Source organism: Canis lupus, chromosome 14 (genome assembly GCF_048164855.1).
Source record: "Canis lupus baileyi chromosome 14, mCanLup2.hap1, whole genome shotgun sequence".
Lineage (NCBI taxonomy): Eukaryota > Metazoa > Chordata > Mammalia > Carnivora > Canidae > Canis > Canis lupus.
Genome location: NC_132851.1, coordinates 39,724,941 through 39,744,253, shown reverse-complemented (window position 1 = coordinate 39,744,253; position 19,313 = coordinate 39,724,941). Strand labels below are relative to the sequence as shown.

The following is a 19,313-nucleotide window of genomic DNA, read 5'->3' as shown; positions in this document are numbered from 1 at the left end:
AGCCCCCGTCCCTCCCTCTCTCCTTCCCTCGGCCCGCCCTCCCTGCGCACCCCTCCCCCTGAGGACCCCCGCCCCCCGCTCGCCGCCGCTGCCGCCGCCGCCGCTCGCTCCGGCTGCAGAACAATAAAGCAAGCCTCCCAGAGACCCCCGCCGAGGACCCCCGCCCGGCGGCCGAGCCCCCGCGGCCCGCCCCCCGCCGCCCGCCGCGGCTGAGCGCGCCCGGTCGCTGGCCGAGGTGCTGGCCGGGCCGGCGCTGGCCGCGGTGCTGAAGCTGCTGGCGCTCCCGCCGCCGCCGCCGCCGCCGCGTTCTCCGGGCCCGGCGCCTCCACCCCCAGGGGCATGGGGGGTCGCTGACTGAGGCTCCGCCACGGCGGTGGGGGGGAGGGGAAGGGGGCCGCGGAGCCGGGCCAGCCCTGCACCCACTCGCAGCCTCCGGGCTCGGGACGGAGCCGCTCCCCCCTTCCCCACCCCCCAACCCCCCCCCCCCCGGCCTCCTCCCCCGCCTGTCCAGGGGCGGCACTGCGGGCTGGGAAGCCGGGACCAGAGGAGGGAAGGAAAGAAGGAAGGAAGGAAAGAAGGAAGGAAAGAAGGAAGGAAGGAAGCGAGGAGAAGAGAAGAGAAGAAGAGAAGAGAAGAGAAGAGAAGGAAGGAAAAGAGGAATCCGGAGAAGCAGAGGAGGAAACGCAGGGCAGGCAGGCAGGAGGAGAGAGGACGGCACTCCAGCGGCAGCATCCAGAGGCCAGAGTGGGGACCCGTGCTGCCTCCGCCGCTCCTCGGATGGTGACGGGGCCCCGCCGCGGCCGCAGCCCCCCCGCGCCCCGGCTCCGCAGGCCCGCAGCGCCGGAGCCCCGCAGGAATCATGCCCAGGTCCTTCCTGGTCAAGAAGGTCAAACTTGACACGTTCTCCTCGGCGGACCTCGAGAGCTCCTACGGGCGCGCCCGCAGCGACCTCGGAGTGCGACTGCACGAGAAAGGTGCGAGCTGGGCTGAGGCTGGGGACGGCAAGGGACCCAGGGCAGTGCTGGAGGGGGCAGAGGACCAGAGTACTGGGGAGGCAAGAGGCAGGGGCCCCGGGAAATAGACCCGAGGAACCAGAACTAGAGGGAGAGGGAGGCTGAAGCTGGACTGTGGAGGAGGGTGGGGAGAGGGGAACGCAGAGGCAGGCCAGAGCAGGGCCACGGCCGCCGGGCAAGGAGAGTGCCAATGCGGGAGACGAGGTGGGGAACAAGGGACGGGAACAGGAAGTGCCCGAAGGTACACACCGACCCACACCCTGACCATGCGGGGACAGATGCAGTCGTACGGACACCTGGCTGATATGACAGGACCTGTCATGCGTGCAGACCCACACCCAGAAGCCTGGGCCTTCCTCGGCATCATCCTGTCTTTTTTTTGGCTAGGGTCAGGGGAGTGCTGCGAGTTCCTGGGAGTAGGCATGGGTCCAGTGGGGGCCGCCACCTGTCAGGACTAGAGTGTCAGCAGAGAAGCAGCAGTATTTCCCCTGCAGCCGGGGTCAGGCAGGAGGATGTGGGCAGGAGGGTTGTACGTAGGGAGGTCCCAAGTGCTGGAATCAGGGGGAGGCTCTTTGTGTAAGGTTGCTCAAGTTCAAGGACAACTGTTAGCATGCAGGCAAGAGGGCTGGGAGTGCCAGCGGCGGCCTGGGGTGATAGAACAAGTGTGACCTGAGCCTGTGTGTGAGCCTGTGTGCGCCCATGTGACTGCGTGCGGCCATGTGACTGTGTGCGCTTGTGTGTGACCCTGTATGAGTGTGTGCCTGCCTGTGTGCCACTACATGGGACCATGTGACTCTGAGGCCGCTGTGCACCCATGTGACTGGCGACCCTGGCTGAGAGTGTGTCCTGGGTGGCTGCATGTGTGACCCTGCATGAGTCGGTGCTGGGCTGGGATCAGCGTGCAGCCCACCCCGTTGAGGACACTCCAGGGCTGACGGTGGCTGGGAGGCTGGGTGTAACCCTGGAGAAGCCAGAGGCTGCATCGTGTGGTGTGTGCATCTGTGACTTTGAGGTTGTGAGATCCATCTTGTGCCTTGAGAACAACTGCGGTTATCGGCTTGAATGATGCTGCCTGCCTGCAGCTTGCCTCAGTGAAGGTGTCCCCTGCTGGGTGCCCTGGCACTCCCTGGTCACCCGCCCACCGGAGGCTTGGGAAGGCCCCGACAAAGGGTTAGGGCCTGGGGGGAGAGAGCTATGTGGAACAAGGGAGGGCCCAGGGGGTGCGGGATGACCGAAGGGAGTGGGCGAAGAAGTAGAGTAGATGGAGGGAGACCGGGCTGGAGCGGGAAGGGGGGTCCAGTCCAGTGAGGAAGAGGAGACACCTGGGCGGAAGGAAGGAGGTACTACCGGGTGGGAGGGGCTGCCGGAGGGAGAAGTCTTCAGGGCCCGTGGCGGGGGGGGGCGGCTCGGGGGCCAACGAGGGGCAGCATCCAGCTCGGGCACGAGTTCTAGGTGCCGAGGGGAAGAGCAGGTGGGAACCCCGAGAGGCAGGAGCGACGGGGTCCCTTGGTGGGCGGTCCCGGCTTTGTGCGCTGCGGGTCCGCAGTGTGTTGCATAATCAGGGAAAACTGCTGAAGTGGGGAGAACCCGAGGGGGAGGAGGGGTGGAGGAGGAAGGGCGAGGGAAGCGCCGCCCCTCCCCCCTGACCTTGAGGCTCCGCGGAAGGGGGGCAGCCGCGCCCGAGGATGCGCCTCTGTCCTCCCCCTGCGCGGGTGGGGCGGGCGGCGGGGGCGGAGCCGGGCCCGGTCTCATCTGTCCTCTCTTCTCTCCACCCCCCCTCCTCCGTGCTCCGTGCCCCGCGGTCCCCGGCCTCTTCTCCTTTGTCCTTCTTCCTGTTTGCTCCTTCCCGGACCCCGTGTGTCCCGTCCGCTGCCCGCTGCCCGCTGCCCCCTCCCTCTGTCTGCCTGTCTGTCCGCCCGGCCCCCAGGATACCTCAACGACTACGCGGGGCCCGCCTCCGTCTACGATGGCGATGCGGAGGCGGCCTTGCTCAAGGGGCCGTCCCCGGAGCCCATGTACGCCGCGGCCGTGCGCGGAGAACTGGGCCCGGCGGCCGCGGGCTCGGCACCGCCCCCCACCCCGCGCCCCGAGCTGGCCACGGCCGCGGGCGGCTACATCAACGGCGACGCGGCCGTCAGCGAGGGCTACGCGGCTGACGCCTTCTTCATCACCGACGGGCGCTCGCGCCGCAAGGCCGCCAACGCCGCCGCCCCCTCTACGGCCTCGGCGGCGGCTCCCGACGGCGACGGCGGAGGCGGGGCCGGGGCGGGCGCGCGCGGCGCGGGGTCGGAGGCCGGGGCCCGGGGCGGCGCGCGCGCGGGGGTGAGCACAGAGGCGCGCGCGGGGCCCGGGGCTGGCGGCGCGGGGGGCCGGCACGCGTGCGGCGAGTGCGGGAAGACGTACGCCACGTCGTCGAACCTGAGCCGCCACAAGCAGACGCACCGCAGCCTGGACAGTCAGCTGGCGCGGCGCTGCCCGACGTGCGGCAAGGTGTACGTGTCCATGCCGGCCATGGCCATGCACCTGCTCACGCACGACCTGCGCCACAAGTGCGGCGTGTGCGGCAAGGCCTTCTCGAGGCCCTGGCTGCTGCAAGGCCACATGCGCTCCCACACGGGCGAGAAGCCCTTCGGCTGCGCGCACTGCGGCAAGGCCTTCGCCGACCGCTCCAACCTGCGCGCTCACATGCAGACGCACTCGGCCTTCAAGCACTTCCAGTGCAAGCGCTGCAAGAAGAGCTTCGCGCTCAAGTCCTATCTCAACAAGCACTACGAGTCTGCATGCTTCAAGGGCGGCGCTGGCGGCGGCGGCCCCGCGGCCCAGGCGCCCGCCGCCTCGCCGCAGCTCGGTCCCGTGCAGGCCTAGGGCGGCGGTGCCAACGCCAGCCCAGCCGGTCGGCTCTCAGCAATACGGGCCCCCAGGGAAGTCTCCGCCAGCGCCCAGGCGGAGGGGCCGGAGGGCGGGCCCCTCCTCACAGCAATAGAGGGAGGGGGCCCGGCCCCGCCCCGCCCGCCGGGGGCCTTGTCGGCCCCTTCAAGCAATAGGGTCCTGAGGGGAGACCCACCCCGACCCCCCTCCCTTCCCCTCCAGGGTGCCCCAGGCTTTTTCCCAGCAATAGGGTCGAGGAGACCCCGAACCGAACCTCATCTCCGAGTTAGGTCTCTGAAGACCGGGGTGGGGTGAGGTGGGGAGCACCCCCCTCCCTCCTCTGCGCCCCTGGGTCGTGTCGCAGAGACTCAGGTCTTCCCCACCCCTTTCCAAGCCTTCCAAGGGCCAGGCCTGCGGCCTAGACGTCCGGGGAGCAGGCGGGGGGAGGAGCGGGAGGGGGTCCTGCGGAGGCGGCCCTGCTCCTCGGCCTCCGCGGAGCCCCGGGGGTGACAGACGCGTTGGGGACGGGAGAGAGGCGGGCGGCGGCACCCTCTCCCTCGGGGCCGCTCCGGGGCCTGGGTCCCCGCCGCCCCGCTCTCCCGCCCTCGCATCCTCGCATCCTCTGCCAAATCCGAATTCTTCCAGCCCAGCGTCCCGGGCTCTGTCCTTCATAACGAATAATAATGACGCATATCGAATCGCATGGACTTATCCGACCTCCTCAGATCCCAGCGCCCCCGCCCCGGGCCCCCCCCCCCTCGTCCCCGGGCCCTCGGTGCGGGAGGCCGGAGCCCGGCCCGGCAGGCAGGCCTGGGCACGGCCCATCACACACCTCTCTGTATTCGCTTTGCGGGTAAAGCCCCCTGGGGGGGTTGCGGATGCGTCGGGTTTCTTTCTTTCTGTATTTGTACGTTTTATTTATGAACGGATTGCACTCGGGTCGGGGAAGGGGCGCTGAGGCCCCCATCCTTCCCGCCGACGCCGGGGGCTCGGGACGTCCGGGGTTACCTTCCCCGCCCCCTGGGCCCCGCCCCCACTCGGTTGCCAACTTTCGCCCGTCTATGCCAAAGCCTCGGCGGCGACCCCGCCCCAAGGGCCCGCCCCATTGGCCGCCGCCTTTGTGACGTCACTGCATGCAGCCCCACCCCCTCCCGTCCCTTCCCGGGGCTGCCCGCTTCCTGTCCCTTAGTTAGTCCGACGCCGACTATAGAGCAATAATGCGCACTGCATGCGAAGCTGCCGCCGCCTCTAGAGTTACTGAGAATCAGGTATCCCCCTGCCCTACCCACCCCATAGGCCCCTAGATCAGGGACATTGCGCGGGGCCGGACGCGCAGACTTTCTTTCCCCCTCCTCCCTCCCCCCCACGGCAGAGCCCTGCGGGTGTAACGGCTCCAGGGGCAGGGGCAGGGCGGTTGCGCCCGAGACCCCTCCTTCAGTCATCCATCACCCACCGACGGACTGTTCATTGGGCACCTACCATGTGCCAGGCCCGCTGCAGAGTCGGCCAGAGATGCAGCGACCTGCGGGGGGTGCATGTGGGTGACAGGGGTCCAGCAGGTTTGGGTGGGCCAAGGAGGGCTGCATCTGCAGAGAAAGGCCTGGTCCCTAGACCCAGCCCTGCATCCCCCTTACCTCTTCCCCGCCCCAGCCAGGGGCCAGTGCTGGGTGCAACTGGGTTCGACCTTTGACTTGCACCTGGCGTTCTCAGCTCAGGTGGCACAGACCCAGGGCCCCAAGGCCCAGCATGAGCAGGGCCACCCATACCACCAACTCTCAGTCCTTCCATCTCCTGGCCTCCCGGGCTCTGCTGTGTGGGGCCAGGACCGCAGGCCAGACAAAAGGTGCACGCTGGAGTGTATGGCCTGGTCAGCCCCAACCCACTGGGCACCAAGCTGCTACCCAGCTGCACCTGCCGGAGCAGACTGAGGGCCCAGCCCAGCAGGGCCCATATCCAAAACCCTCTATACCACAGCCCCGTGTCCACACAGCTCCCAAGCAGGGGCCTGCCCTCCTGTGCTGGGCACACCCGCATGCACACGCACACACAGGCGCCCCGCCGCACCCCCACATGCCTGTCTACCTACCTAAGGAGAAGGCCAGAGGGCCATGGGCCGGCCAGGGCTCCCGCTTCTCCCTACACCCCGCCGCCGTGGAAAGCCATGGGCCCCCTCCCGCCCCCATAACTAAGCAGCACAATAACCGACTTAGCGAATTCAGGTAGAAGGAACGTTTAGGTAGCACCTATTTTGTACTGATTCTACGAGTAGGGCCCGAGATGCGGGGGCCCTCGGGTGGGGGTTGCGGCCGCCGGCCTGCCCCGCCCCCACCCCCGCCTGAGCCCCGTCGCCTTGTACATACTCCCACCCGGAACAGGCCGGGATTTTTACTCGGGCCGCGCCCCTCTTCCGCCCCCGTTTGGGGCTGGGCCGGCCGGACAGACGGACGGACGGACAGACCTCCTTCCTAAGCACAATAGCACCAGCTCCCCGGAGCGCCGCACCTCCACGAGGAGAATAAATGCCACTCTTGATAGAACTTGGAGTGTCGGGTTGATGTCTGCAGCGCTGGGCCTACAGGGGCGCTGGGATGTCGGAGGGCCGTCTGTCCAGTCCTGCTGCGTCCTGGGGGGGCTGGTGCAGGCCGGGCGCTGGCAATGGCAGCCTGCCCATGCAGCCCCGGGGGCAGCTCACTGCCTGTGTCAGGCGTGCCAGTGTCCCTTCTCAGGAGAGGGCTGTCTTCATCCTGCCAGGAGGGCCGGCTTGGCAGGCTGAGGCGTGGGAGGACTCCCCTGAAAGCAAAGCAGCTGGCATTTGTCCAGTGGCAGGTTAATCCACCCTGTGCAGGAGCTGAGGGAGCCAAAGGTCTCCTGCCTGAGGTCAGGCCCAGCCCAGAAATGACCTAGACTCACCTGAGTTGGTACAGCAGGGCCTGCAGACCTCTGGCCTACTTTCCCTGCAGGGGATCCTGCTGCCCCTTGGGCCTGACGGCCACCAATGAGCCCTCCTCAATGCCAGTGGAAAAAAGGGGGACAGCAGGGGGTGCAAGATCTAGCCCCTTCCTGCTCCGTGCTGCCCACATCCTGACCCCCGCAGTGTGAGGAGGCCTCCAGGGACAGCTGACCCATGCTGGTTCTGGGGAGGTGCCACTCAGGGGACAGAGAGGCTTCCACAGCCACTCACAGCTCTTGAGCTCTAGACAGGATGAACCAAACTGAGGTGAGGGGCAGGACTGGGCTGGTCAGGGGCAGCCCGGGGACAGGGTCACCTGCCCTAGCAATGCCTTCTGATACCCAGGTAGGCAGGTATGAGCTGAGGGGCCTAGAGTCTTTGGAGACATGCCGTCAAACCAGGTCATCCCAGAGCAAGCTGTGTGAACCCTGGCAGGAGACAGGTCTGCCCAGACTTCATCAAGGTGGACGGCCCAGGAGCCTGAGCTGCAAGAGGTAAGCCTGTAGGCTGCTCAGGGTGGGGCTCAGGTGGAGGTGGGCGCCCTCTTTGGGGAGCACTAGGAGCCTGTGGAAACCTCTGGAGTGAAAGCCACTGCTCCGGGGAGAGGTCAATGTCCTGGACCTTTCACTGTCCCCAGGCTGGGGATGGCTTCGTAGGAAGAATCAGCCCCAGGGAGGACAGCTTACCCGAGACCCGCCTTTGACAGCAGCCCTTCCCCACTACTCCAACCGCCACGCCCCCGAAGTCACACCCGGGGGAGTGTCCAGGCCGGAGGAGCGCTCCTCCCTTGCCAGCTCCTGGGTGTGGACCAGAGGTCTCTGCTTCTGCAGGCCCCCGAGGGGCCCTGGGGTGGAAGGGCGGGACCTGCCTCCCCGGGCCTGTCCCTCAGTCCCCATAATCTCCACGGACAGGACCCTGCATCCCGAGCCGGGTCTGCCCGCTGGCCCCTCTTTTTGGGCGCCTGCCGGCGAGGCCCAGCCTCTGGCCCCTGCGCAGGTGCGGCGCGGGCAGGGGAATGGCCCTCTCGCGCCCGGGTCGCCAGGCACCCCGTCTCCGGCGAGCCTCCCCCTCTCCCGAGGTGACTGGGGCCGCGGGGAGGGGGGAGGGAGCCCCCGCGTGGCCTCCCGAGGCCCCGCCCACGCGGCGCAGGCCCCGCCCCGGCGCCGAGGCTCCTCCTCATCTGTGTTCGGGCAGCCCGCGCCTGCCCCGCGCCTGCCCCGCGCCTGCCCCGCGCCTCGCTGTCCGGCTCCCCGCGCACCCGCTCAGCGCCCGAGCTTCGACGGCCCGGCCGGGGGCCCCGCGGGGCTGCTCCTCCCGGTGGTGCCTCGTCCACTCCAGTCGCTTCACTCCTGCTGTCACTTGCCAAAGAACGGCTTGGAGCCGGTCGTGCACGCGGGCAGCCGCTTCCAGCCTCACGGTTCCCGCTTCCTGGCCGCTGCGCTCGGCCGAGGCCGACCGGGAGCCTGAGTCCTCAGTCTTCCCCGACAGCCGGGGCGGGCCCCGTGGCTCTGGGCTCCGCACTGGAAGGACGGCGCAGCCAGAGGGCACGCGGAGACCGTGGGCGCGCGTGGCAGCGCTCCCGGGGCACACTCCTACGCTGCGGGCGCCCGCGAGGACACCCCTTTGTTCACCTTCGCTCGGGATCGGCATTCGGCAAGGCCTAGCGCAGCCTGGCGCAGGCCAGCTCGTGCACAGGCCCCGAGGTCTGCAGGACTGGATGGGAGAGCAGGTCGGCAGCGTAGGCACGTGGGAGGGGCTCTCCTGCCCAGGCCCGCAGCCCCTGGGGTGGGTCACTGGAAGACACGGCCCGGTAGCCCCAGCCTGCCAGGTACGGATGGCGGGCTATCAGTCCCCGATGGCCCAGTGGCAATAGGGACGTGTCACCGAGGGCCCAGACACTGTGATGAAGGCGGTGGCCAGTCCGCACGAAGACGCCACTAACCTCAGGCCGACACTCTTGGTATATTTGCTTCTAGAGAGGCGCTCTTCTTGGCCTTGCTCACCTCGGGCATGAATGGCTAATGGAGTTTTGCTGCTGGGTAAACCTGGCTGAGCCCCCAGGAAAGCCTCGCACCCCGAAATCCAGGATGCTCACACTCCAAGCCCCACACACAGATGCGTGTTAAGCTAAGGTGGGAGGGAGGCGCACTTGCCACCTCGCAGTCGTGCGAGAAACGGGAGCCGCTAGGTCTCCAGGCTCCCCAGGCCCTGGCAAAACTAGCCTGGGTGGAAAGGATGGCGGCCCCGCAAGCCTGCGTAAGGGGCCACCCGGGGAGGGGAGTCCTTGTCCCCGCGGGGCCCGGGGCTGTGGAGCCACCGGGCAGGGCGGGCGTCCCAGGGACCGGGGCCTGGGACTCTGTCCTGCTCCATCTTTCGGTCTGGCGCTTGTGTGGACAACCTCAGCTGAGGAAAAGCAGGTGCTAACTAGAGGGCTCCCCGACGTGCGCTCGGGGCCCACACGCTGGGTGGGGCAGAAGGCGAGTCCCGCGCCCTGGCCCGGCGGACGCTAACCCGGGAGGCCCCTCGGAAATGATTACGCCCCGGGCTCCGCGCCTGGCTGAGCAATGGCGCAACCCTGCGTTTCCAGAGGGATGAGCAGCAGGGAAGCGGCCGGGGGAGCTCCGCGGAGGCGCCGGGGCCCGCGGGGAGGAGGCTGCGTCACGGGCCGCACGCCCCGAACCCCGTCCTCCCGGCGTCCCGGGCGACCCCGGCTCCCAGCGTGCCGCGCGCGGGGCGACCACGACTCCCAGCGTGCCCCGCGCGTCCGCGGACTACAAATAGGCGCGCGCCGCGCCAGTGAGCGGCTCCCAGAGCAACGCGCCCGCGCTCCCGGACGGCCCGGAGGGCGCGCGCTGATTGGCGGCCCGGGCCAGCGCGCGGGCTACGGCGGCCGGCAGGGGGCGGTGGCGGCCGTTGGCCGAGGGGCTGGAGGCGGGGCCGCGGGCCTTGGGTGCTGCGAGCCCGGCGGGCCACGACTCTGCCGGGACAGGGTGCGGGTTGAGGCCATGGGCGACCGCGGCGGCGCGGGCGGCTCCCGGCGCCGGAGGACGGGCTCGCGGCCCTCGAGCCAGAGCGGCGGCGGGCCTGCGGCGGCGGAAGAGGAGGTGCGGGCCGCGGGCCCCGGGGGCGACGGGCCGGCCGCCGACAAGGACGAGAGCCGCGGCTCCGACGCGGGCGGCAGCCACTGGGACCTGAGGTAGCGAGGCGCCTCTCCCTCAGCGCCGACCCCTGTCCGGGGCCCTCGGAGTGCCCGGGCGCTCCCCGACTGGGCGTGGGCAGGTGTGCCCTGGGCCCCGCGGGGGAACTGAGGCACGGACCGGAGAGCCACCTGCCAAGGTCACCAGGTGGAAGCGCCCCGCCTCCAGACGCCCCTCCGCTCAGCCCGGGGGCGCCCGGCCCAGCCCCCGTGCGCTAGGAGAGGAGGCCGGGGAGGCCCTCGGGGGCTTGCTGGGGCGGCTGCCCGCGGCCCGGGTCGGCAGCCTGAGCGGTGGTCTGGTCCTGCACGCCGTCCCCAGAGTTGTGTTCATGGGGGCCCCTCCTTCAACCCAGAGCTTGGCTGGCCCGGGGCCCTGCTTATGTTAGCAGAAGTGTCCTCTTGCGGGGCAGAATCGGGCTCTGGCGGTGCCCACAGGTGGGGCAGCCTGTGTAGCTGGGGGGCTGGCAGGCAGGCGTGGGGAGCTGGTCGAGCTGATGGGCGGACTTGGCCGGGTCAGGGCTCCCTCCTGGAAGCTGGCTCCACGGCCTCCCTCTGCCACCTCCAGCCTCGTCCTCCCGCTGCTGACCTCCGCTCCTGCCCAGGGGTCCTCCGGGCCTTTGGCGTGGGGAGTGCCTTTGGGGCTACAGGTTAGCACGGAGGAAGTGGGCAGTTGGTCAGTGTGCCTGCCAGGATCTGCTGTCTCGGTAGGAAGAGAGGCTTTCTTCACCATGGCGAGGGGGGGGGTGAGGGCAGCTGGGGTCCGTGCCCTCGGGGTGCTCACAGTCCACCTGGAGATAAGGTAATCTCAGCACTGAGGAGCGTGGGCAAAGGTCAAGCCCAGAGTCTGCAGGTGCCGCAGGCGCCGCTGTGCGGAGGAGGAGGAGGAGGAGGAGGAGGAGGAGGAGGAGGAGGAGGAGGAGGAGGAGGAGGTCTGCGGGCCAGTGAGGGAGGCTGCGAAGTCCCCGCTGCTAACTGCCGTCCAGGAGGCAGGGGCATGGCTAGCACCATCTCATCCAGGGGTGGCAGGACTTGTCTTTTTATTTATTTATTTATTTATTTATTTTTTATTTTTTTAGGACTTGTCTTTTGTGTAAGATGGGGGGCGCTGGCTTTGGGCCCAGTGGCCACTGCGGGACAGGCTCCTCCCGCCTCCACAGGGCCAGGTGTCGGGAAGCCTCACCTGTGCTCCTGATAGCTGGGCTGAGCCAGTGCAGCCCTGTCTCCCCAAACTCAAGGTCGACCCCCAGGAGGAGGATCTGGAGATGGCAGGGATGGCGGGGATTAGGGATTACACCCCTCCTGGTCCCCAGGCCAGGCAGGCCTTCCCGAGCCTTCCATTTCCCCATTCCTCCTTACTCCCCGGCCCGGGCCTCCTCCCCTCCCTACACTTCCTGCTCACCTGGGCCTGGGCAGGTGGGTCAGGCCTTGGGTGTGTCCCAGACAAGGTGTGGCCATGGGGCGGGAAGGAGGGGGCGCCGCACACAGCGCCCTGTCCCGGGGCATGTGGCCCTTGGTTCATGGGCACTCCAGGCAGAGCCTTCTGGGTGCAGGGTCCCCCCCAGGGTGTCTGTTCCTGGGTCTGAGCATGTGGAGGGCCCACCTCCTCACCTTGTATCCCAGGAGTCAGCTCAGAGGCTGGGTGAAGGAAGTGCTGACAGGGTGGCAGCGGGGAGGACAGCCGGCCCTGGAGCTGGACCCTGAGGTCCCCAGGTGTGACCCTCACTGGGGGCTGTGTCCCTGGGCGAACTTTGGCAAGCCTAACTCTCCCCGTGCACCTACCTCCCAAAGGGGATGTGACGGATGTGACACATGTAATGAGTTACGATGACCGTGCTGGCTGGGTGGACCTGGGGAGCAAGTGTGGGACGGCTGCAGGGCACAGGGGTGTGGGTGGCTGCTGGTAGCAGGGGAGAGGGCAAGGCCAGCTGTCTGCCCTCTGGTCCACTGTGGGCCGTACCGGCAGGGCTGGACCTTGTGGGCTTTGGTGGGTGGTGGGCTTCCTCCCCTGGGTCTCTGACCTGTGGGGAAGTGGGGTGCCTGGGGTTGGGGTGGGAGGAGCTCCATGGAGGGCCTGGGGAGTGGGGGTGGGCAGGTTGGGGAGCCCTCGAGAGCTGGACAGAGCCTCACGGCAGGGATCTGAACACGTTTTTATGATGTTGTTTGGTGTCAGATTTGGAAAATGATACCCCTTCCCCAGCCCTGTTTTCTTCTTAGAGATGGCTGAAAATAAAGCCAGCGTGGTCTTGGCGGCCCAAAGGGGACAAGGGGTCACATTGTCCTGAAACGTTCGCTGGATGGATGTTGACGTGCAGATGGGGGTGGCCCTGGGATGGCTCCAGTGAAAGCGAATGGGCTTACACTTGGCAGAGGGTCTGGCCCGGGGACAGGCTCAGAGACTGCTCTCTGGGCAGTGGGGCCTTGACCTCTGCTCGCCTCACAGAAAGGCAGGCGCAGAGACTCAGGGAGAAGAGGGCCTCAGTGGTCTTACCGCAAGGCCCAGGACAGACAGACCTGGGAGCTGGACACGAGGAGGCCAGGCCTGTGGCCGGGACAGGCTGGTGGGCCGGGCGCAGCGCGGGCCTTGCCTCCACCCTGGCTATGGGGTGCCGGGGAGCATCGCAGCCTTCCCAGCCCCTCCCTCCCAGTGGGGCCGTCTGGGTGTTGACCACAGCCGTAGCAAGGCTGGCCACTGAGGCAGGGTCAGCCCTGAGAGACATCTGCTACGGGGCCCCCGCTGTGTCCTCCTGAGTCCGCTTGTCCTGCCTGGGTGCCTCACGAGGGGGAGACGTGCGTACACAGGAGGGGAGGGGAGGCCCAGGGCTCCCGTCTTACAACACTGGAGGCCTTGCTCAATGCTGTGTGGGGCTTCCTGGTGGCACGGCAGCCGGGGTGGGTAGGGCAGGCTGAGCGCCCCAGGGGCTGGGCTGCGGCTAGGCTATGGGTAGCCCTGGCCACCCTGTGGCCCTTCTTTTTTTTTTTTTTTTAAGATTTTATTTATTGGGATCCCTGGGTTTTGGGTTTGGCGCCTGCCTTTGGCCCAGGGCGCGATCCTGGAGACCCGGGATCAAATCCCACGTTGGGCTCCTGGTGCATGGAGCCTGCTTCTCCCTCTGCCTGTGTCTCTGCCTCTCTCTCTCTCTCTCTCTGTGACTATCATAAATAAATAAAAAAATAAAAAAAAAGATTTTATTTATTTATGAAAGACACAGTGAGAGAGGCAGAGACACAGGCAGAGGGAGAAGCAGGCTACATGCAGGGAGCCCGACGTGGGACTTGATCCTGGCACTCCAGGATCAGGCCCTGAATCAAAGACAGACGCTCAACCGCTGAACCACCCAGGCGTCCCTCCCAGTGGCCCTTCTGCTACCTGTGTCACCCTGAGGATCGGGCGGGGATGTGCGGGCCGCTTCTGCTTCCCCTTCCCCATCAGGTGGGAGCTCTCCTGGGTGGGCTCTGAGGTCGCTTCTTCCTGCTTCTGCGGGGACCTCACCGCCATCAGGCCCCTCTTGCCTCTTCGGCCGGGGCAGGAGCACAGTACTTACCCTGTGGTTGAACTGGGCCGGATTCCGCTCTTTTAGAAACAGTTGGAGGCTACGGGAGCGTATGAGGCCCGGGCCCCTGCTCCCAAGGCGCATGTGCGTGTCCAGGTGCTCAGCTGGCCCAGGGCCCCGCGCCCACTCAGAGCTGCATGGGCCCAGCATGGGGAGGAGGTGGTTTGAGGTGGGGGCCCCTCGGGGCGCTGGGTGGCAGGGTGGGCTGATGAGCAAGGCAGGTCCAGGCGCTGCTTCCACGTCTGCAGCTGCAGAATCGTGGGCTGGGCCTGTGGCTCCCGGAGTCTGACGCCCCCTGTAGCCATTGCGCATGGTGGCGCCAGGGGCCTCTGGGGAGCGCGGATGGGCTCTTGGCCTGCGGTGCTCCAGCTCCCTGTCGCCCTGGGCTGGGCAGGGCCAGCTGTCCTCCTGTCCTGGAAGGACAGGCTTCTGGGTGGTCCTGAGGGCTTGGTCCTACCTGGCCCCCCTGTGATTGTGGAAGGGGAGTAGGACGTGTGGGCGGGAGAGTGGGCAGGGTGGGCCTGCTGGGCTACAGTAGATGACAGTTGCCCTGTGGGAGGGGCTGGGGTCCGGCCCAAGGCTGGCTGCTGAGGGGCTGGACTTGGCTGGGCCCCTGGGCTCGCGGGGCGGGGGGTGAACCCACACCTGGTCCTGGCCCGGGGTTCTCACCGCCCGGGGGACAGGGGGAGCCCACGCTGCTCCGCTGGTGCCTGCTGGTGAGTGTCTGTCTCCCGCCCTACCAGGTGCCACCGCCTGCAAGATTCTTTGTTCAGCTCTGACAGTGGCTTTAACAACTACCGTGGGATCCTGAATTGGTGTGTGGTGATGCTGGTGAGTAGGCTGGTGTCTGGAGCAGGTGTCCCTGTGGCAGCTGGGGCCATGGCCCGAGGCTGGCCTTTGCCTGGGCACAGGCTCTGCCCTTGGGGGAAGGCGCCAGAGCTTTGGTGTCCGGGCTGCGTGGGCGAGAGGTTGTGGCGGTGGTCCCTGCATGGGCCACACGCCTCTCCTCCGTGTTGAATCCCAGAAACAGCAGGTGTGGGTGGTCTTGGGGTCCAGAAAGAGTCTCTTCTGTTCCGAGGGATCCTCGTGGGCTGGGGTCCCTGGCAGGCCTGGTCGGGGGGAGCAGGGGCAGGCTGACGGCTCTTGGGCTCAGCCTGGCAGCTCCGGGCTCCGACAGCGCACTCGGCCTCGGCTCTAGGTGCCCCTCTGTGTCCACCTCCGTGGGTGGCCTGGCTGCGGCCCCGGCCTGCTGGCACCTTGGGTGGGGCTGCGCTCGTGGCCAGGGAGCAGCCCGCAGGGTGGGGCAGGGGGCAAGGGCCTTGGGCCCAGTCCCTGCTGCGCAGGCTGATGTGGCCAGAGGCCTTTGACCCTTTCCTGACATCAGCACCTCTGTCTTGGGTGTGGCTTGTGGTTATTGCTCCTGGCACACCCACATCCTCCTGTCATGGCTCCCTGCTCCGCGGAGCGGTTTGGTGGGCGGGAAGCTGGCTGGGCAAGGGGACAGTGGCTCCAACACCTGCCCGACCCTCAGATGTGTCCTTGGACCCTGGAGGCCTTCCGCATGGGCCCCGCTTGTAGAGGCAGCCACGGAGGGCAGGCCCTGGGCCACTTGGCAGCACTGCCTGTTCCCTGCAACCCTTTGGGCCTGCCTGGCCCTTGGCCCAGCCCCAGAACCTTTCCCCTGCTCTGCTCCCTTACCGCGCCCCTGCTGGACGGGATGTGCACCCCGGGGCCGGGGCTGTGCTGCGCTCCCTCCACCAGCGGGGCCCACCAGCAGCTCTGGCTCCTGCCTGCTGTGGGCTCTAGGAGGGGCCACCACCGGGCGTGGTGGCGGCACATCTGTGCCCCGCAGGAGGTTGGCCCATGTGGCTGGGGGAGGGCGGGCTCCTGTGTCTCTCTGCGCGTCACCTCCTTGTGAAGCCTTCCCTGACCACCCAGGTAAGGGATCCCAGCAGTGTCCCCTGGCCAGCATCACTATTCCACAGAGTGTGCCGCAAGCCCTGCTCAGGGCTTGAGTTGAGGGCACCCGGCAGGGCCTGTGCTCTCTGGGGTGGAGCAGGAGACCCTCGGACCTGCAGAGGGAAGCCATTCCCCAGCCCCGGGCCAGACTCAGGAGCCCATCTTGCTGGGGCCGCGCTGGGGCCATGGGCCCGGGCTCGGAGAGTGGAAGAGGGCAGTCTGGCCTCAGCTGCCTAGCCCCCAGGACTGGTCAGCTTCTCCCCACTCCCCGGGGTGTGGGACATCCTGGGGCCTCGGGGCCCTGGCCCGCTGCTAGGGAACAGGTCATCTGTGCTGCTGGTGTTGGGGTGATGGGGGCACTGCTGCAGGACTTCTTGTCCCCGCAGTGGTGTGGGGTGAGGTGGACACCCAGGGCTCTTGCCCCTCCGGGTGCTGAGAGGAGCTGGGGGGCAGCCTGTGACCAGGGCTAATGGGGCTGTGCCCTTCCTCTCTCTTGCAGATCTTGAGCAATGCACGGTTATTTTTAGAAAACCTCATCAAGTGAGTGTCCTCCCCAGGGCCCCGGCCCCGCCCCTGAGGCCCCTCCCCACCTGCTCAGGCCCTCATCCCCTGGTCCCCAGGTACGGCATCCTGGTGGATCCCATCCAGGTGGTGTCTCTGTTTCTGAAGGACCCCTACAGCTGGCCCGCCTTGTGTCTGGTTATTGGTGAGCTGGGCGCCAAGGAAGCCCTCGGGTGGGGAGGGCCAGGGGTGAGCTGCTCCTGAACCTGGGGCACTTCTGTCCTCAGTGGCCAATGTCTTTGCTGTGGCTGCGTTCCAGGTGGAGAAGCGCCTGGCGGTGGTAAGCAGTGCCGGGGTCCCCTGTCCCGCCCAGAGGTCAGCTCCCCTCGCTGGGCCTACGGTTCAGGCTGCGAGTAGCTCTCCTGGGAGGGGCTGTGCCGCAGGCCTGGCGGCCCTCCCCCGGGGGGCCCTTGGCCGAGGGAGTGGGCGCACTGGTTGAGCACTGTGCTCCCCCCATCCCAGGGTGCCCTGACGGAGCAGGCTGGGCTGCTGCTGCACGTGCTCAACCTGGCCACCATCCTCTGCTTCCCGGCAGCCGTGGCCTTGCTGCTCGAGTCCATCACGCCAGGTGCGCCGCGTCCTTCACCCCAGCCCGCCCCAGGGGCCTGCAGGAGAGACCCCGGCCTCCTGTGGGCCGTGTGGGAGGGCTGTGGCCTGAGCCTGCCTCTCCCACAGTGGGCTCCGTGCTGGCTCTGATGGTGTACACCATCCTCTTCCTCAAGCTCTTCTCCTACCGGGACGTCAACCTGTGGTGCCGAGAGCGGAGGGCACGGGCCAAGGCCAAGGCTGGTGAGCAGCTGCCCGGGGTTGGGGCCTCGGCGCTTGGGTCACCGGCCACGGGGGTCCAGACCTGGGCCACAGCCAGGCCTCACCGCCCCTCGCTTGCCTGTAGCTCCCGCAGGTAAGAAGGCCAACGGGGGAACTGCCCAGCGCATGGTGAGCTACCCGGACAACCTGACCTACCGAGGTGAGGCCCTCCCGGGGCCACGGCAGCGGGGGGCGGCCCTGAGCCGGATGGGCACTGGCCTCACTCCCGCCCTCACTCCCTCCCGCAGACCTGTACTACTTCCTGTTTGCCCCTACTCTGTGCTATGAGCTCAACTTTCCCCGCTCTCCCCGCATCCGAAAGCGCTTCCTGCTGCGGAGGCTCCTTGAGATGGTGAGGACGAAGGCTGGCTGGGGGGGCTTGGGGGCTGCTAGTTGCTGGGGGGTTTGGGGCGGGCCAGTGGCTAGGGGCCGGGGCCTTAGCTTGGTGTTCTCTGCTTCCTCCCTCAGCTGTTTTTGACTCAGCTGCAGGTGGGGTTGATCCAGCAGGTACTTGGGGCGGGGCGGGGCGGCGGGGGCGGGAGGGGCGGGCGGGGTGCGCTTCCTAGCCAGGGAGCTGACACTGTGCCCTCCCCTGCAGTGGATGGTCCCCACCATCCAGAACTCCATGAAGCCTTTCAAGGTGAGTGGTGGGGTTCTCCCGGGGCGGGGGGCGCGGCGGCCGGGGCGCGGGGCCAGCTGAGCTCTGTCTCTGCAGGATATGGATTACTCCCGCATCATCGAGCGCCTCCTGAAGCTGGCGGTGAGCGGCGGGGCGGGGCGGGGCGGGGCGGGGCGGGGCGGGGGCGTGCTCTGCAACCTGGCACCTGCCTCCCCCTGCAGGTCCCCAATCACCTAATCTGGCTCATCTTCTTCTACTGGTTCTTCCACTCGTGCATGAACGCCGTGGCCGAGCTCATGCAGTTCGGAGACCGGGAATTCTACCGGGACTGGTGGTGGGTGGCCGGGGCCTGGCGTGCCGGGGGCGGGGCCTGGGCGGGGCCGGGCCCGCTCCGTCACTCGCTGCTCCCAACCCCCAGGAACTCGGAGTCTGTCACCTACTTCTGGCAGAACTGGAACATCCCGGTGCACAAGTGGTGCCTCAGGTGGGCGTGGGCAGGTGTGCGGTGGGCGGGAGGCCGGGGCAGGGGCCGGGGTTGGGGCCGGAGTCGGAGCCAGGCACCCGTCCCACGGCCCCTCCCTCCGCAGGCACTTCTACAAGCCCATGCTCCGACGGGGCAGCAGCAAGTGGGTGGCCAGGACTGGGGTATTCTTCGCCTCCGCCTTCTTCCACGAGGTGAGCGCTCTGCGGGCCCCCTGCCTCGTCCCTGGGCGGTGTGGCTGAGCGCGGCTGATGCCCTGTCACCCCGTTGCAGTACCTGGTGAGCATCCCGCTGCACATGTTCCGCCTCTGGGCCTTCACGGGCATGATGGCTCAGGTGAGCGTTCCTCCCCAGGCCCCCCCGCCCCGCCCCCGGGTCCCTGTGGCCAGCTGATCTCCGCCCGTGTCTCCAGATCCCACTGGCCTGGATAGTGAGCCGCTTCTTCCAGGGCAACTATGGCAACGCAGCTGTGTGGCTGACACTCATCATCGGGCAGCCGGTGGCCGTGCTCATGTACGTCCACGACTACTATGTGCTCCACTATGAGGCTCCCGTGGTGGGGGCCTGAGCTGCCCCGGCTGGTCCTCATGGCCACCTCCTCACCTCACTGCCCAAGGCCAGAGCCAGCCCCCACCTGCGTGCTGGGGAGGGAGGCTGGCTCTCCACTGCCTCCTACCAGCCCCCAGAAGGCCTCTCTGCCCCTATGGGGCTCCCTCCTGCCCCACTCAGGGAATGGCAGACCGGGCACAGGCCAGGGCCCAGGGACCTGTGCCAATCTGCCCAGGGGTTGAGGGAATCAATAAAGTGCTGTCCAGAGTGGTTGCCCTCAGCCTGCTGGGGTTGTGGGGTGCTAGTGGCGCTCTCGGGAGAGGGTCTGCGTCCCGCTGGCCCTGTCAGTGCCCACACCTCCTGGGGGTGCCATGTCCCGGGAGGCAGCCATGGTGACTGATGGAGGCCCGCTCCTCCCCGCACCCCCCACCGCCCAGCAAGGCTCAGCTGAGGTCCCACATCCTGTCCTGTCCCCGCCCCTGTCAATCTCGAATGTGTGTGCGTGTGGGGTGGGAGAGCGGCTCGGAGCTGCGTGTCCCTGTGCTGGGGCCTCGGCAGGGGCCCCAAGGACCAGGACCAGCTGCTGGCTGGTAGGGCCGCGTGCCTGGGGCCGTCCCTGGGCTGTGGGGTCACAGCAGTGGCCCATGGACCCTCGGGCATGCTCTGGGTCTCCTGGATGAGGCAGGTGGCCTGGCCAGCCCCTGACCTGGTGTCCCTCAGGAGCACACACGCATCCTCTGCCCCTGCCAGGACCCCAGA

General features: G+C 67.8%; 2 protein-coding genes across 5 annotated transcripts; both read left to right on the top strand.

The window, feature by feature from the left end:
• Positions 1-476: 476 nt before the first annotated feature.
• On the top strand, positions 477-6,418 carry SCRT1 (scratch family transcriptional repressor 1). Its single transcript, XM_072775643.1, has 2 exons — positions 477-974; positions 2,941-6,418. The coding sequence occupies exons 1-2, from the start codon at positions 860-862 to the stop codon at positions 3,876-3,878; spliced, it is 1,053 nt and encodes a 350-aa protein (XP_072631744.1). The 5' UTR covers positions 477-859; the 3' UTR covers positions 3,879-6,418.
• Positions 4,892-18,821, top strand: DGAT1 (diacylglycerol O-acyltransferase 1). Of its 4 annotated transcripts, none has more exons than XM_072775605.1 (18): positions 4,892-5,149; positions 7,177-7,325; positions 14,322-14,409; positions 16,037-16,077; positions 16,158-16,243; positions 16,326-16,378; positions 16,561-16,666; positions 16,774-16,887; positions 16,991-17,065; positions 17,154-17,257; positions 17,374-17,412; positions 17,504-17,545; positions 17,621-17,665; positions 17,746-17,858; positions 17,943-18,008; positions 18,112-18,199; positions 18,279-18,341; positions 18,418-18,821. In XM_072775605.1, exons 1-18 carry the CDS (start codon positions 5,099-5,101, stop codon positions 18,571-18,573), a joined length of 1,479 nt encoding a protein of 492 aa, XP_072631706.1. In that variant the 5' UTR covers positions 4,892-5,098; the 3' UTR covers positions 18,574-18,821. The 4 variants fall into 4 exon arrangements, with proteins under 4 accessions (XP_072631706.1, XP_072631708.1, XP_072631707.1 ...); XM_072775607.1 differs by lacking the exon at positions 4,892-5,149 and adding an exon at positions 7,069-7,098; XM_072775606.1 differs by lacking the exons at positions 4,892-5,149; positions 7,177-7,325 and adding an exon at positions 9,785-10,027.
• Positions 18,822-19,313: the final 492 nt, after the last annotated feature.

Bases quoted from the DNA above. Each gene is read 5' to 3' on its own strand.
- SCRT1 (XM_072775643.1), top strand. From the start codon at position 860: ATGCCCAGGTCCTTCCTGGTCAAGAAGGTCAAACTTGACACGTTCTCC. The intron at 975-2,940 runs GTGCGAGCTGGG...CCCGGCCCCCAG, and splicing joins AGTGCGACTGCACGAGAAAG to GATACCTCAACGACTACGCG.
- DGAT1 (XM_072775605.1), top strand. From the start codon at position 5,099: ATGCGCACTGCATGCGAAGCTGCCGCCGCCTCTAGAGTTACTGAGAAT. The intron at 16,244-16,325 runs GTGAGCTGGGCG...TTCTGTCCTCAG, and splicing joins CGCCTTGTGTCTGGTTATTG to TGGCCAATGTCTTTGCTGTG. The intron at 18,342-18,417 runs GTGAGCGTTCCT...CCGTGTCTCCAG, and splicing joins TCACGGGCATGATGGCTCAG to ATCCCACTGGCCTGGATAGT.